Source organism: Propithecus coquereli, unplaced genomic scaffold (assembly GCF_000956105.1).
Source record: "Propithecus coquereli isolate 6110/MARCELLA unplaced genomic scaffold, Pcoq_1.0 Scaffold119, whole genome shotgun sequence".
NCBI classification, from domain to species: domain Eukaryota; kingdom Metazoa; phylum Chordata; class Mammalia; order Primates; family Indriidae; genus Propithecus; species Propithecus coquereli.
Window position 1 is genome coordinate 5,900,111 of NW_012135969.1, and position 17,609 is coordinate 5,917,719.

General features: G+C 41.6%; 1 protein-coding gene across 2 annotated transcripts in view; it reads right to left on the bottom strand.

Moving 5' to 3' along the window:
• SKAP1 (src kinase associated phosphoprotein 1) overlaps positions 1–17,609 on the bottom strand; it is a 273,972-nt gene that overhangs the window by 15,876 nt on the left and 240,487 nt on the right. The window contains exons 10-11 of one of the 2 annotated variants that reach the window (XM_012660133.1): positions 14,421–14,471; positions 7,197–7,294 (exon numbers count right to left, since the gene is read on the bottom strand). In XM_012660133.1, the coding sequence (XP_012515587.1) occupies positions 7,197–7,294; positions 14,421–14,471 (149 nt within the window). Of the gene's footprint in view, positions 1–7,196; positions 7,298–14,420; positions 14,472–17,609 lie in introns of both variants that reach the window. The other variant, XM_012660123.1, reaches the window with a different exon arrangement.

The following is a 17,609-nucleotide window of genomic DNA, read 5'->3' on the forward strand; positions in this document are numbered from 1 at the left end:
AAAATAAATGGCTGGAATTTTTTACACTGGAGTTTGTAAAGCATCGGGCGATTCTGAGTATTAACGTAACCCTGCCATGGCTTATATGGTTCTAGGTAAACATTTCTGTCTGGGCCTCGTAGTTAATTATCTGGTTTGGGACCTGCCACCTGACTGAAAAGTGAGTGTGTGTGTGTGTAGAAAGTGAAGGGTCCTGTCCAGAACAACAGTCTAGGAATAAGGAGATTAAAGAGGAAAATGAAAATTTTATTCTTTTTAAAAAATGAGTTTTATAATGAACAGCCAGGGTTTGCAGGATAGGGCTGATATGCAATTGGGCCTCTTGTTAGCAGGTTTACATGCACGCATATGCACACGCACATAAGCACCCTTTCCCTTTTGTCCTCTCTTGGAATGGGTGTCCCCTCATTTATAAAAATTACCTGGAAGGAATGAGGCTGCCAGGGTTTGTTCTAGACGATTGGTTCCTGTCTGGGGGAAAGGAATGGCCTCTACTGAATTTGACCGGTATATGACCGTTGCCTTCCAGCTGACCCCAAATCCCATTCCCATCCTCCTAACTCTATAGCCTCCCATAGGAGTTATTAATGAGAGAAAACACCATCATCATCATCATCTTCGTCATCACAGCACAGTGTTGACCTGCTTGTTAACATGAAATGGGGTGGTGGGGACAGCTTCTGCTTCTCTTTCGTACCATCATAAATAAGAAAAGATATTTTGTGGTAGTATCGCCTCATCCACCCCCTTTGGTTAGGTCAGAGGTGAATAATAGCTCTTTGACAGGCATTGATCAGTTTCATCACCCTGTTTGGGAAGCTTGTGCCCCAGGCCTGTATTCTCCCCACTTATTACCCCCAAATTACCTACCAAATAATCCCCGTCCATCCCCCACTCAGCTAAACAGAGGGTATGGTGCCCGAGGAAGTCCTAAATGGACACTAGATGTCACCAAACACCTCCTTTCCCTCAGAGCTCTGAAATTAAAAAAACAAAACAAAACAAAAAAAACCAACCAAAACCCTTCATTCAAAGCAATTGAAGGAATTAACTTATCTGTTTTTATGAGGGCTGTTGTCACATTCAACTAAGCACACTTAAAAGAGGAAGTATTGCTGCATTCATATAATTTTTACAACATACAAATCTCTTTTGGAGAGAATGGGGTCAAGGGAGGGGAAAGGTCCACATTCTTTAAGTGGCCCTTTGAGGGAGTAGGTGGAGAAAACTGGGTTTTAAAAATCCCATTATAACAGACATGGTGTTATGTTAACATAGTCCAGGTGTGCCAGGACAGGCCTGCTGTGTTCAGATGACTAGAATCTGGGTTTGGAGCCAGGATCCAGTCTGAGTTTTAAGTAGCTCCAACTCAGGGTGACAAAGTCTGTCCATCCTCATCCCTATAAGGCCTATGTCTACCTGAAAGCATCATGTGTTCCAAGCTAAACTTGACCTTATCTGAAAGGCTCCCTGTTTCCACATCAACTGCATTAGCAGGGAAGATGACCCAAAGCCTGGTGTGTTCGGGCCATGAGAATACCTTCTCACCCCAGTTAAGCTACCTTACGTGGTGCCCAGCTTGTTGCTCCAACGCTGATTTCCATGGAAATAAGGCACTAGACAAAGCCTTAGAGAAGCCAATTCATGAGGCACACAACCCAAGCCCAAGAGGTGTATCCTACTAGTTCGGTTTACTTAAATTTAAATGGAAGACCTCATCCAGGGGCATCTTCTCCTTTCTAGTCAATTGAGAAAGAGTTTCTTTTTCGTTGTCTCTTTAATTCGCCCTTATTGGCTGGACAACTCATGTTACCACCATAAATTACTTCTGGAACAGGATGCTTATTTTTTTAATAGACATTTATTTAAGAGTTGTCTTGAATAGTGGAACGAGCAACTTTATTATTTAGAAAGAATGTTTCCTAGTGAGAGACCTTGGAGCTGTGAAGACAAGGTCACTTCTCTGAAAGCTGGGACTTGAGATTTGTTTTATCCAAATAGAGGCTTCTTATCTCTCTTTTGCCCACTTATAACAAGGGACCATAGTGGTGCTGGTCTACAACAGGGCCTTGCGATCCTCAGATAAAAGGAACTAAGCCAGGCCACAGCGTTATTGCACGGAAGGTGATTCAGCACCTGCCCTGTCATGCCTGGTGCCCAGGCGGAATGGATTTTTGGAGTACACCTGTTGTTGAACCCCTGCCAAGTACTGATGGCCACTAACCCCCAAATCACTTTTCCCCGCTGTTGATGTTTGGAGTGTCAGACAGGACTGAGCAGCAGCCGGCATGTATTTCAAACACAGCAGATGGATTTTTATATTAGCTCCTATTTCATGTTCAGGCAGGGCGACCGCCACACTAAAACCGCAGCCTCAATGCTGCCGAGTTTGCTTCTGTGAGATTAATTCTGTGAAATTAATTGGGACAAGATTGAAAAGGAAATTAAAATGCAGCTGAGTGAACAGGCCTTTCAAACACCTTTTTCCTGCTCTATTCAAACTTGAATTCTGCGGTGGTCGCTGGCATCGTAGGAAGTAATTTACGAGAGGCAGGCTCTCAGGAGCCATCGGTTACGTATGAGGAGACCTGCACCAGCACCACAATCTGGAGCCACTGAAGAGCGCTAAACACCCCGCTGTGGCCTGAGCTGCGTCCTGGCTCCAGGGAGGAAGGGAAGCTCAGTCCCTCACCAGAAAAAGCTGTTCGGAAATAATCTGGGTCCAAAAGGAACACAGGAACATCCGCTGGATGCACAGATCTGCTTCGTTATTAAAATCTCCCTTTAATATATTTTAGGACCCAAATTGGAACTCAGTGAATTAAGTGTGCTTGGAGCTGCATGGGGCCTAGGAATGTATAGATGTGTTGCAGGGAGGTCAGCGGGAGTCTTCCTGCTGACTGTGCCACCGTTACTGTTTCAGAGTCTGGATACGTGGCTGCTGTCTCTCCATGAAGAGGAGGTTGAATAATCTATCTGTCAGGGATGAACCCTCTGACCAGGAAAGGCACGGTGGATTTTCATGTGCCTCTTCACTGGGTAGTTTTTTATATCCAAGTGGGCAACTTTTGTGCTGTAGAGCATCTCTATGAAGAGTCCTTGGCAAGATAGGCCACGTTTTTTCCTGTCTCAATTCACCAATAATTTATTGAATTCCTTGTACATGCCTAACACTGATCCAGAAGGTTTACTTTATTCTTAGTGGAAGGGAGGAGACTATAATAACAGTTCCTATTTCCTAGATGCCAGGCACTTCTTTATACAAATTCTCTGATGTAGGCATCACAACAACCCTATGAATACAAATTATCCCAATTTTTCCAGATGAGGAAACGGAGGATTAGCAAGATTAAGTGATTTTTGCCCAGGGTCATAAATAACCCATCTGTAATGGGCACTTACTTGCTTCCCTGAGAACAGGACAGGTGATGGGCACTTGGATATCCATCGGGTGCATCTTTCTTGCCCAGTCAATCATCTTCTCTGGAGAATTTTTTGGAAAAAGGATAAATTTCTGGGATCATTCCTACCCTAAGGCAAGACTACAAGATTCTCCTGAGTTTGGCTCTAGGAGTCTAGGATGGATTATACGTGGGTGACTATTAAGAAACAGCAGGGAGCAGCAGGAGACCAAGACAGAAGCTGTCATTCTCCCCTGCCCTGCCTCCTCCATCCCACTTCCCCATCCAGGGCAGCTTCCTGTCTCCCACCCTCCCACTCCCAACCCCACTTCAGAATACTTTGATCAGCCAAAGAGAGAAGGTGAAGCCAAGATGCATTTATAAAGGCTGAAAACAAAAGAGCTGGAAACTGGAATTTTGTTTGCTTGTTTAGACTGAATATAAGTAATCAAAGCTAAAACACATTTTTGGGTGGAAATTCTTTAGCAGTTTTGCAGTATCAAGCTCACCATATTTAGAACGGGAATGTCTGAGGTGGAAGGAAACTTAGATATTATCCTGCTCGACTCCCTCGTTTTACAGGTGAAGAGACAAGTCCAAGTAAACTGAGCTGCACACGGCTGGCCACACCTTGTGTTTCTGGGGAAAGCAGGCTTCCCCGATTCCTAAACAGCAGGCCTTTCTTGCCTGACAGAGGTTATATTGGCCAGAAAGATAAGTAAAATGGAGCTTTCTAGACACCAAGAAAGTGAGTTTTCCTGGATGAAACTCAACTTGGGTCAGTTCTGCCCTTCCAGGTGTAAGAGGCAGACTGCAGAGTGTAACTGACCCCGACAAAGGAAGTCAGTAGGAGCTAAATTGGGATGAATTTAGGATCCACAGGAGAGAAAATTCCAGTGAGTAGAAATGACTGAACTTCTGAACAGACAGATGGCTGGGAATGGTAGCGAATCTCCTTTTCTATCTGTTTGAATTTGTTCATCTGTGCTTCTTTGATGCAAGGGAATAGATTGGGTGGCCTTTTAAGGTTCCTTCCTGTCCAAGGACTCTTATTGAATTAGGTAATATAATAAAGGTAAATCCAATCTGAAAGGCTCCCCAAATCAACGTTAACTGGAATGAAGCTTTATAAGGAAAAGTTCAGTTGAGCCCCTAACTTCTCATTTTCTCCTCTGATATGCAGGGATTAGCAACATGGGGAAAGGAGGCAGCTGGTATAGCTTTTGCCAGGAAGAAATGTGCTACTACAGTGGTATGGGGTGAAAATGGAGTCAGAATCTTCTAGAAGAGTGGAGAAAGATGTTGATAGAACCAGGGCAGCAAGGGATTCTCACTAAATTAAACTCTGATATATTAGCTTTTAGTTACAGAGGAGAGGAAGAGGGGTTGGTTTTTAAAAAAACAGTTGGGGTTGGTTCCCCATGTTCTTGGGGATCTCTTAAAAATATGATTAGCCACAGGCAGCTCTATACTGCAGGACAGGTCACCACACAGCCCCTTCTAACCGGAGGAAAGGGACCCCCAGTGAGAAGCCATTAACAAAAGCAAAAGACATGCAAAACAAACAAAATAATCATGACAGAGAGAAGGCCTGCAGACAGTCTGGCTCTGTTCTTTCCCCCCTCCTGCTGCAGGCACCTCCAGACAATGTAAACAGTTAATTTGTTCACCTGCAGGCTCTGGGCAAACAGAGGCCTGGTCACACCTGAGTGGATAACTCGATTACCCCTGTAATGCCAGCGTGGTAATGTACACAAATTCTATTACACGGCAAACCTTGCTTTCGGGCATTTGAAATACCAGTCAGGCCCATGTCCACTCCCTTCTTTGCTTCCAATTTATTCTTGGTGTATTGGAGCTGCACCGAAATGGCACTAGGGTGGCACTGAGTTAGGAATCCAGAAGAAATCACCAGAAGATTGTGATCTCACTCAGCAGAGCTTGCAGGCCTCCTACTCTCTTGCAAAAGGTTGGGTCTGAATTTAGTCTTTGTTTAAAGGGGCCTGATTCATTGGAACCACTGAAAGGTACGCTGGGTCAGAACTGGACTGTTTCCTAAGGAGCTTCAGGTGTATTTCAAACCAAGATAAACCCTGGACTAAGGCAGTAACATTCTTAGAATTAAGACAAATGGTAAATGATGGGTTAGTAACACAATGGGTTTTTAATTTTCCCTTATGGAATCCACATACTCAGCAATTAAGAGCAGATTGTGCCTCTTTCAAAAATGTGTTTGTAGATATTGACTGACTGCATAGAGAGAGGACTGGTTAATAATTTCTTTTAGGGACAGAACCTATTATTTTAGCCCACCTATGGAATGAATATGTGTGGTCTTTCTTTACTGATCCCCCAAGCTCATGAGTTCTGAATCTTCTTCACACGGATCTGCAATAATCCATCCTTTTTAAAATTTTAACCCCATTTGTTTATGATCAACAATACTATTTATGAGATGGTTAGCTGAAGCGAGGGGTTAACTTGTGACTGAGGAAGAGAATAAAGTTAGCTGGTCTGAATGGCATTGGATTCACTCTCTTGGCCTTATCACCACTTGCTCAAACCAATTGAGCTAACTAGCTCTGACTCCTCCCCCCATATGTAATTATATTACAGTTTTGTTTATCTATAAATGAAATAAGAAGGCAGCTTACCTAGCTAGAATGTTTCCAACAGTATTATATAGTTATAAATTATGTACATGGTAATGACCTATAAGCACAAGCCCCTGAAAAAGATCAAATTTTGATTGGCATAGTTTTGGTCTTATGTCAACCTAATTGTATTTTTTTTTTTTTTTTTTGAGACAGAGTCTTGCTTTGTTGCCGAGGCTAGAGCGAGTGCCATGGCGTCAGCCTAGCTCACAGTGACCTCAAACTACTTTTTTTTTTTTTTTTTTTTGAGACAGAGTCTCACTCTGTTGCCTTGGCTAGAGTGAGTGCTGTGGCGTCAGCCTAGCTCACAGCAACCTCAAACTCCTGGGCTCGAGCGATTCTACTGCCTCAGCCTCCCGAGTAGCTGGGACTACAGGCATGCGCCACCATGCCCGGCTGATGTTTTCTATATATTTTTAGTTGTCCAGATAATTTCTTTCTATTTTTTAGTAGAGACGGGGTCTCGCTCTTGCTCAGGCTGGTCTTGAACTCCTGACCTTGAGTGATCCACCCGCCTCGGCCTCCCAGAGTGCTAGAATTACAGGCGTGAGCCACCACGCCTGGCCAACCTTATTGTATTTTTAAACCTGAAAATTGTTTCCTGAATCTGGATTTTCAATTAAAAATTTCCCTAACAGGCCGGGTGCTGTGGCTCACGCCTATAATCCTAGCTCTCGGGGAGGCCGAGGCGGGCGGATTGTTTGAGCTCAGGAGTTCGAAACCAGCCTGAGCAAGAGCGAGACCCCGTCTCTACTAAAAAATAGAAAGAAATTATCTGGACAACTAAAAATATATATAAAAAATTAGCCGGGCATGGTGGCGCATGCCTGTAGTCCCAGCTACTTGGGAGGCTGAGGCAGAAGGATCGCTTGAGCCCAGGAGTTTGAGGTTGCTGTGAGCTAGGATGACGCTACAGCACTCTAGCCCAGGCAAAAAGAATGAGACTCTGTGTCAAAAAAAAAAAAAAAAAAAAAAAATTTTCCCTAACGATTATGAATAAATGGGAGTTTATTCTATGTGTGAGGGAGTCATGTAATACACACAGGGAAGTGTATGACATGGAATAATTTCGGTTACAGTGACTACATTATTGAGTGAAAAAATTGACTTTTGATCCAAGCCCCACACTCTCTGCCCTTACCTTGCTCAGAATGCGGATGAGGTCACCCCGTTGGAAGGACAGTTCATCTGGCTGGTCACCATGGCAATCCCATAGGCCCTGGTAATAATTGGCAGAGTCTACTGACCAAAGAGAGGAGAAATCAAAGTTAAAAGACCTCTGTCTTTTCCAAGGAGCCCACATTTTTGCTGTAACTGGAGACCAGCGTTCTGTTATTGCCCCTAGGAAACATGAGATTCAGGGAGGTTGATCTGAGATATAGCCAAACACTCAGTGTGAGCAAAGGACTATGGGAGAAGGAGATCATTAACTAACATTAAATATTTACAGATCATCCCTAGTAGGATGCTGTTCAACAATATGATAAATATATTTATTTATTAATAAAAGAAAATCAGGCAGGTAATTTTTCATTTGGTTTGTAAGTAAGCAACACACAGAGGTTTCCCGCCAGACTTTCTTGATCCGGGGCGTCTAAACTATCTACTAGTGCTTCTCTTCTTTTTGAATCCGAAGGATCTGAAGTCTCTGACTTCTGCCTATTTACAAGAGAGGCTGAGACAGCCAGCATGCTTCTGCATCACAGCTCACATTTTGGCCTTCTCTGCTACATAGGAACTTCATCCTAGGCACTTCCCACCTAGGTACTATATGAGGCAATCACCAATAAATACTGAAACGAATAGCCCAGTCTTTAAGTGGAACCAAGGGGGTGTCTCATCCATTAGAACTAAATTCTGGGTGGGCTGGCCCTTTTCCAGCATCTCATTTGTAGACCCTGAACATGTCTGCCAAGATTTATCTGCAAGCCCCCGGGGGAACAGAAACCAAAGTGATCTGCATTAAAAATGAAAGCAACTGAAGACGACAACCCAAGCTTTAGAAGCAGCCAGAGAGATTTACTGGGCTTCTCAGCAAGACTAGATGGCAATGATGCCACAGGACAGCCATCGATTCTTAACAATGAAGAATTTGTATTGATCTTCTTCTACCCGGAAAGGTTAAACACTAGAGTACAAAGTGGGACAGGATCTGGGGATTTGAATGGCAGGAGAGCTAATGCCCACTAGACCAGGGAGCCTCCCTGTTCCTTAGGATGCTACCTATGAGAGCTGTAAACAAAGCACCTACCAAAGATGAAATTTGATTGATGGGAGTCAGAAGTCCTGCATTCTAATTAAAATTCATGTGATTTCTGGGGACTCTATTCTACAGATTTCTACCTTTCCTTTCATTGGTCTTGACTCTCCCATGAGCAGGGATGGTACTGGTCGCTAAGGACAGGGGCAAGTGGGCAGTGGAGGCACTTACATTTGTTTGCTTTTTTCCTACTTGTTCCTGACTGATGAGCAATTCAAACAAAGGCACGGGGGAACAGAATCCCTATATGTCTCTGGAAAGAAACTTCAGTAGGAATCTTAAAGGGCACAGAAGGAGAGGAGGGATAAAATTGTTTAGTTAACACCCAGATATTGCAAACAGAAGTAAAAATGTCAACTATATAGAAATTCTAACATGTTTTCTTTACACGGAAAATTGTCTGTATGTGCAGCTGACAACAGAGGGCAGCAAACAAGATAACTATTGTGAAAAGATTTTGCCACAGAGTTGAGAATATGTTTGGAAGAAAAACACTTTAGGAGAAGTAAGTTAATTATTGAAAAGACAAATCATATATTTTTTGGGCATGAAATCATAGAGAAATATCAGTTCCTGAAAAGTAAAAGTAGTTTTCCCAGAGGATGTATTAATGCATTTTCAGTTGTAATGGAGTCGATTAATCACTCCAAGATTTTGACCAAATTTAGCTTCCGAGGGCAGACGGGATCTGGCGCAGTCAGGGCGGGGCAGCCGCAGACTTGACCAAATTTAGGAATGAAAAGTATATTGACATCAATATTCTTCATGGATTTATATATGGTAGAAAAATAATTTTTATAAAATAGATTTTTTACAATAGAACTTGATATTTCTGAATAGTAAGACTGACAAGGTTATCTTGGCTTTTTCTGGCCTAGCAGATGGTCATTTTGGGGATGCTGCTCACCACTGTGTGCCTGGATGTAGGATAGCTCCTAAGATTACAGGCACCTTTTTGGTATATATGTAAAAAGTGATTTGATATTGGCTATATATGGGACCTGGGAGAACACCTGGAAAAAGACCTAAAAGCACAGTAGATCACAGGGAAAGTAAGACGCTAGGAGGAAAACAAGCTTTCTAGAAAAAAATACAGATAGAAAAGGCTTTTGGTGCTAAGGGCCATAAGAAGATAGAGTTCAGGAATTTAGGAGATAGTTTAGCCTAGCCCAAGAACAGGGATTATCAGAACTAGAATTATTAGAAGACGGCTCTGAAAAAGAAGCAGAATGAAGGGCTAAAAACTGGGAAAAGGTTGGACTCGCTATCTAGTTAGAGGTATTCTGCTATTAATATTATGGATATCAGTGAGGGGTAATTCCTTAGCTGGACAAGATCGGACTCCATATTGCAGACTCCCTGTTTAACATATGTGTGATTTGCATTTATGAGTATGGGCACATGCATACTCACTAATTTGGTCCTCAGCATTCAACAGACATGTACACAGCACCTACTAAATGCCAGGGACTGTGTTAGAGACGAGGAATTCTACACTGGCCACACACAGGCCCTGCTCTCAAGGGTACCCTGCGGTGGGGGTGGCACCGTGGAAAAAACAGTTACACGATTATTTATTTATGATTGTGATATGTCTGTGAAGGAGAAACTGAGGATGCCGTGTGTAATAGGGAATTTAACACAGTCTAAGAGGTCAGGGGGGCTCCTCTGAAGCTTTAGTTGTGTAACAAAAACCTGACCAAGTGGGTATTATTTAAGGACCTTGAAGAGGGGAAGAGGTAAGGCTGAGGAGGGCTTCTTTCCTGAAGCTTGGTCCCAGGAAGCGCCTGAAGGCCCCAAAGTCTGAAGGGTTAGTCCAGCTTCTCCCCGACCTTACCCAGCTCATCCTATAAACTAGTGAATGCATGAGGAAACTTTGATTTCTTTAGAATAGTGAGAGGAATTGAGAGCCCGAAAATGAGGCTTGCCTCTGTGGGCTGGATTTAGGTTCCTTTGGTTTACACTACCCTGGCAGCAGTCTGAGATCAGAAATGGTGCAGCATTCTGACCATTTAATTAATTCAAAACATCCTCATTCTCATTTTGAGGACATTATTCCATCTAATTATTTTTTTTCCAGTCTGTCCATTTGGAATGAAAAACAAAAGAATAAAGCTTAATGCCAGCATTTCTCAATGTCTTTCCAAAAAACGTAACTCTGCACTAAATAAAGCCTGGTAATTCAAAAGCAAAGCACTAATATATTCAGCATAAAACAGACAGAGGACCTAGAGCAATAATGACACCACTAATAACTAAAACAGTTATAACAATTAACAACAATTACAATGATAGAGAAGCTAATGGGTATGATCACTGCATTTAAATTGCTAGCAGAGCTGAGAAGGACTTTTTCTAGAGAGAAAAAAAGGGTGGGGGCAGTATCTTGTTCTATTTATCCCATGTAAGGGAGGCTAAGCTCCAAGTGTACAAAATGTCATAGGAAGAATAGCAACAGACCAAGCTTTAAAAAAAATTAGTATTGTTTTTCTCTTTTCTAGGTACTTATTGCAAAGCATTTATCATTGCATGCCAAGGTCTTTATAACTAGTAATAGTCATTTTTCCTGTAACTGAGGTTAAGTTGGAGATATTGTTGACAGAGTCAATATCTGAAAATTAGCCTCTATGTTGTGGAAAGTTCTAAGGTAAAAGGACCAGGACACCTTTCTGCCCTTTCCCTTCCTTAGGGACAAGAGAACCTGACTGTGTTCCTTCCAGAGTTCAGCTTTTGTTTGGGGGACATTGGGTAGCTCCAGAATTGAAGCTATGGCCAGGGAAAAGAAGCTAAAGGCAGGTCAGCATGTTGTTTACATTTTCTTCATGATTAAAATGACTGTGTCAGTGATTTAATAAGTTGTACCTATTAAATTATGGAAAAGACAAAACAAGATGATGGATAAATCCAGTCCTACCAGCACATGGGACCATGAGACATGGACAAAAAAGCCAAAGCAGTGACCTATTGGAAGTGACTTGAAATGTTTTCTAGGCCAGGTCAGAAAGGGTCACCTTGATCAGTCCATTCAAGTAGACTGTGTCTGATACATTATTAACTATTTCAGAAAGGAGATAAGAAGAATTTTCCAAGTTCCAGTGTCTATGGCACCAGAACAGGAAGAGCAATTGAACAATACCTTTTGCTTATTTTCATAGCCCTTTAATCTTGAGTTTTGAAATTATTATGGTCCTTAATATAGTAAGTTTGATGTGGAAGTGGGGAACACTCACAGATCCTGATTTTCATCTCATTTGCTCCTCTTATTGGGCCAAAATTTTAGTGGATTGATGACCAACTGATGTTTGGTCGTGGGAAACAGCTTTCGAAGGGTAAGAACTACAAATAGCTCTGTGGTTTCCCTCTGTTTCTTTCACGTAATAGTTCACTCTGTTGGCAGGCATTAGAGTGGGAAGAGTGCCTCAGAGACAGAATGTCCGTCAGCAACCATTTTTCTGCCCTCCTGAAGGCAGGAGGTTGCTTATAAGCATAAATAATCATTTGTTTATAGGACCACAATAGTGTGGTCCGTCTCCTTTTAGCTTAGTTTGTCCCCAATTTCAGAGTGAAAAAAACCTGTTTTAAGGTTTTCTTTGGTCAGGGATTCGTGCCTCCAGGCCTGCTTTTTATTTATATAGCACATGGAAGCAAATGGCTAGTAATTTTAATACAAACAGCACAGAGAGAATTTTATCTTTGGTTACCTGGATACTACCTTTTCAGGATAAGGAAGAGAGATAAGCTCTCATTACCTGAGACCCTTAGTGTTAGACTGTTAGGCTGATGGGTTGGAATTTAGTGAAAATCTGAGGTGTTGAAGAGTCACTCATTAAAATAACCCTGTTACTAACAGTCATGCTGTAAACCGAGCTCTTTATAGATTGAATAATCAATACTACAAGACTGTGATAGATTTTCTAGGTAACAGAATAAAATAAAAGAAATTACATCTTACAGGGTCATTAACACTCAATAAGGATAAACTGAATTCCTGTACCCCCTCCTTCTGATAAGATTGAGTTGGACATTAAAAATGTTAGCAATTCCATCAAGGAAAAGCACAGCATTTAACGAACAGGATTCACGGATGTTGGAGAAAAGTACTTGGATTTTAAAGGTAACCCTGCTAGTCATAGCGTCTTTCAGGAGAAAAGGAAAAAGGGAAAGGTCAACTTGCTTAATTTGTTTTCTCTCCAAAAAGCATGTTCACAACTGAGAGACACTAAGTGACACAAACTTATGTAGCTTGTCTATGACATAAGAATTTGCACTGTCCTAGAGCTCCCTGCCTTTTCAATACCTTCATTGGGGTTTCCTGCCCTCCCCCCAACCTCTGTATTTTATTGTTATAAATCTAAATGATGACATTAGGATGTTACATATTTGTCACTGTTTCTATAGCTCCTTTGGAGAAAAGGCACTATATAAATTCAATAAATAAATAAGTAAACACAAATAATAAAAATTCCTGCCTCAGATTTTGCAGAGAGAGCGAAAAGTCCTCCTGTTTTGTAATCACTAAGTCACCAATCATCATAACTGGTGGGAAGTATAAACCACAGAAACATATTTAGAGCTCACTATACTTTAATAACACTTATTTTGGAGGCAGGAAGCATGAGGAACAAAAGGGTTTTTTAAAAAAAAGTTCTTGAATTATAGCTATTGGAACAGTTAGGAAATAAATCTCCTCTCACTTCCCAGATATAACCTTACAGAGAGAGGAAGAAGGAGAAAATGAGATGAGGGAGGGGTCTGAAACTGAATTTTAGACTTTGCCAGAAGACTGATGCTTCTTGAATGGTGTTTAATATAAAGTTGGCCATAAGAAACTTACAGTTACTCCACACACGCTGTCCCCATGAAGTGTTTCTTTTATGTACTGGTGACAGAAGTTGGTCGAGAAAAGATACATGTGAAATATGGGTGGATCAGAACAGATATTTGGTGGAATTCTGTACAGCAAGTAGAAAATAGGTTTCGGAATGGACTGAATCACATGTACTCAAAGCTATGCCAACACCCTTGCATCATACCCACCTCGGGTGATTTCTTTCTCTTTTGCTGTGGCATGTGACTGCTGATGCTGCCTCTACACTGTCTTTTCCCACCCTGGGGAGAAGATGGACCCCTAGGAAGTTGAGTCCTAAACCTTTTAAGTACTCACTTCCTGTAGAGAGTGAACTCAGGAATAGGGGATTTTGCTGAATGGATAAGGAAGAGAAGAAAAAGCACAAGGAAAAGAGGAGGGAGAAGAATCGGAAAGGATAAGGCCAGAGACATGGAGAGCGAGCAGGAAGGAAAAGAGGGAAAGAACTCCTAAGCTCAAGATTTTCATACACTCTCTAAGAAAAAAATCATCTGGTACCTAAATCAGTCATGATTTGGGCTCTGCTAATGGAACGAATGTCCTTGAGGTGGCCCTCGCAACGTGCAGCATTCCTTTACTGACAATGGTGGAATAGGCCCTTGGTCCACTTACGGAGGCTTCAGAGGGGCATCTGACCTTAGAAAGGATGGGCTCACTAACAGTCTGGAGCATGGTTAACAGTCTGGGATGAATAGGATGTAATTCTGTATTCAACAAACCTATTACATATTCATTTCCAAATGTGCCTGGAATCAAACCAGGCCATCAGAAGTCAGCATCACCAAGCAATTCTATCCTTCACCCCATGTTCACTTTTCAGATCTGACACATTTCCATTCCCCTCTGAACTTGCAATCTCTGGGCCTCTCAGAGAGGAGACATTTCTATTCTTTCCATTCTCAATCTTCTGATCTCTTAGAGATGAGGCAATTCTATTTTCACTGTACTGATTTAAGAAATACTGATAGGAAAAAATAAATATCTGGTTTGGCTTCCCACCCTCTCTAGGATAAATCTTAGCTGTTCTTGGAACATTAATTAAAGTGAATGGGTAGCTGCTTTTAAAGTTAAGGTATTTTCCCTACCCAGTCACTTTGTTTGGGGCTTTTGGGGTCGCACACGAGTACCCTCTTAGTTATCGAATCCAATAATTTTTGTAGTCTTGGAGAAAGGTGCTTTCCTCTAGTGAGAGCCGGAATGTCCTACCCATTGCCTGTGTGTTTATGAAGCTTTTATACCTCCTTTTCTTCGAGTGCCACTCTCATCCTCTTCTAGATCACACTCTTCATCTGAGGGGATAAATGAGCAGTATTAGCAATTAGCGGTCGACAGTCTCACATTCGTTACACTGAGGGGTCTCCTTTCTCTAAGTTCATCATACTCTCTACTTTAAGGAAAGTTTAATTACCATGTTTTTTTTTTTTTTTAATCATCTCTCACCTTCAAACTGGCCGTCTCCTCCTTCCTTTCCCATTCATTCATTCACAAATATTTTGAAGTGCTTACTACATACAAGATGCTGCACTAGCAACTGGGGACCAGCAACAGACAAGACCATCCTTGCGGAGTTTCTAATCCTTTGGATTATTTAGTTGCCTGTCATTAGGATCCTAATGCTTTTCCTCAAACTCTATTTCTCCTTGCCTTCTGTAATTCTCTTCAAAATTTATTGTCTTCATGCAAGCATTCTGTTTTTTTTTTCTTTCTTTTTTTTGAGACCGGGTCTTTCTCTATGTAGTGGCATCATCATAGCTCACTGCAACCTCAAACTCCTCGGCTCATACGATACTCCTGCCTCAGCCTCCCAAGTAGCTGGGACTACACGTGTGTGTTGCCACGCCTGGCTAATTTTTCTATTTTTTGTAGAGACGGGGTCTTGCTATTGCCCAGGCTGGTCTCGAACTCCTGGCCTCAAGCAATCTTCCCACCTTGTCTTCCCAAAGTGCTAGGATTACAGGTGTGAACTACTATGCCTGGCCCTCTCTGGTTTTAAGCACTCCAGAATTAGGATGTTATGGTGTGTATATGTGTGTGTGTGTGTGTTTGTGTGTGTGTGTGAGAGAGAGATTTGAAGTGGGTGTTTAATCCCTCCGTGATTAATTAGTCCTTAACGTATCCATCTTTGTTCAGCTGTAGCGTGGCGGAAGCTGATCATGTACATAATTTTATGTTCCTAGTACTTGGGGCTTGTAGTTATCTTTTTACTGTTTTCATTCAGCCTGCCTTGTTCATTAGAGTATAAGCTCCTGAGGGCAGTTGGAATGGTCTTTTAATTAATTGCTGTAGATTCACAATGGGTTCTAAGTCAATGCCAGTGTCTAACTCCAGTCAAGTGTTTATATGGCCAAAGCTACAATATGATTGGCCTAAGTTTCTTACCCTCATTAATCTGTTTCATCTCAGACTTCACACTACCTCATAAAATAGGAATTTGGCCTTTATAAAGAAAGCATGTGCACCAGAATCATATTTAGCTATTTTATAAGTAGGGCAAAATGGGAGCAAAAATATATTTGCTGTTTTTCCACCACCACCGCACTCTTCTCTCTCTCCCTCACATACACATCCATGTACACACACTTACACAGTGAATAGGACATAATAAGCAATATTTTAAGGGCGGAATACTCAGCTTCTCCTGGCCACATTTCCTTCCTTTCTGTTCTCTTTCTGGGTCTTACGGCACTTACTTGTCTTGCTTCTCCATAGTTTTGCCACTAAATGGAACCTTTGAGGAGATGGTCTGGGGACATTTCTTTTTTTCTTTCTTTCTTTCTTTTTTTTTTTTTTGAGACAGAGTCTCACTCTGTTGCCCGGGCTAGAGTGCTGTGGCGTCACCCTAGCTCACAGCAACCTCAAACTCCTGGGCTCAAGCAATCCTACTGCCTCAGCCTCCCAAGTAGCTGGGACTACAGGCATGTGCCACCATGCCCAGCTAATTTTTTCTATATATTTTTAGTTGTCCAGATAATTTCTTTCTTTTTTTTTTTTAGTAGAGACGGGGTCTTGCTCTTGCTCAGGTCTTTCTTTTTTTAAATGTAAGGTTTATAGGCCAAAATGAATTCTGGTATGTCAGACTGGGAGAAGTAAAATCTAACCTCGAAGGTAAGAAGAGGCAGCATAAAAATATGTTAGAATACTATAGAACATTATAGAAGTAATTGATTTCACATAAAAAATGACACCATTCCTTGCAAAAATGAAAATTAAGAGATTGACACTCTGGGGAAATAAATCACTTATTACCTATATATGTATATATTTATACACACACACACACACACACACACACGCACACACTTGTTCTCAAGATGCTATAGGAAAAGGAACACTTTGACTCAACAATTCTTGTCTCCATGTATGAGCTAGCAGCAGAGAATTTCCTACTTACCACCTGTAGTGCTTCTCCAATCCCACCATGAGAAACAAAGATGTGAGATAATGGAGGAGTGAAATCAAATATAGGAAATAGATCATGCTAAAATAAATCACATTAAACATCATTCTTTGCACATTGTCTTCTCATTACTTGCCCACTTCCTTCCTTCCTCTACTACGATGCTTTTCCTCTTTGATGTGGGACTAATTTTGCAGGATTGAAAATATTAGAGAAAGAGTTGGTACATCCTCAGCTTTAGAGATACCCAATAATTTGGACAGAGAGCAGCTCTTTTGCTGATATCAGACAACTCAATCACAAAGACCAGTAATTTGCTGTGCTTAGGAACTTTTGCAGAGAGGGTTTATTCTACCTCTGCTGTCTGTGCGCAGCTGTCTCTTCCTCCCAATTCTAATCAATGTAAATTGGGTCAGATCTCCACTGTGAATTACAAATTGGATCCGAAGTTGGAGGGTCACCGTGCCTGCTACTCCACCTCCTTCCCACCACCATTAGATGGGAAGCTACACCAAAGATCTTTTCTAAATAAATCAGACTTTATTGTAAAACTCGGCCACTGACGAGACATAACCTCATTAGCATTGATTTTAAAATAAATTATTGAAAGTGGCTTGCCTGCTCTTTGCATTTGTAAAATAGGAGAATGTAAATGTATTTGCAATGATAAAAATGAAAAACTTGATTCCTTTATCCTTTCAGGCAACAGCACTTAATCTAGTCATGATACAAAAATGGAAAAACAGAAATCTGAATTCCAGACCAGATACTCTTATTTCCATTGCACCTTTGTAGTCACTTAGAATGAAAGAAAAACGCTGGCCATAGAGCTTGTGTATCATTCACCACCATTACTAAACTCTACGGTGATGGATGTGAACGGGGAAGCTTCAATCCCCACATTTGTTCTCTTTAACGCTGTACTTCCTGGGTGCCTGAAAGTGGGCTCTAGTTAAGAAGCCTTGCTATTGATGGGCTAGGTGCTCTGCCTTTGGGGCCTTTGAAAGACCGAGTATGGGGCATCGACATA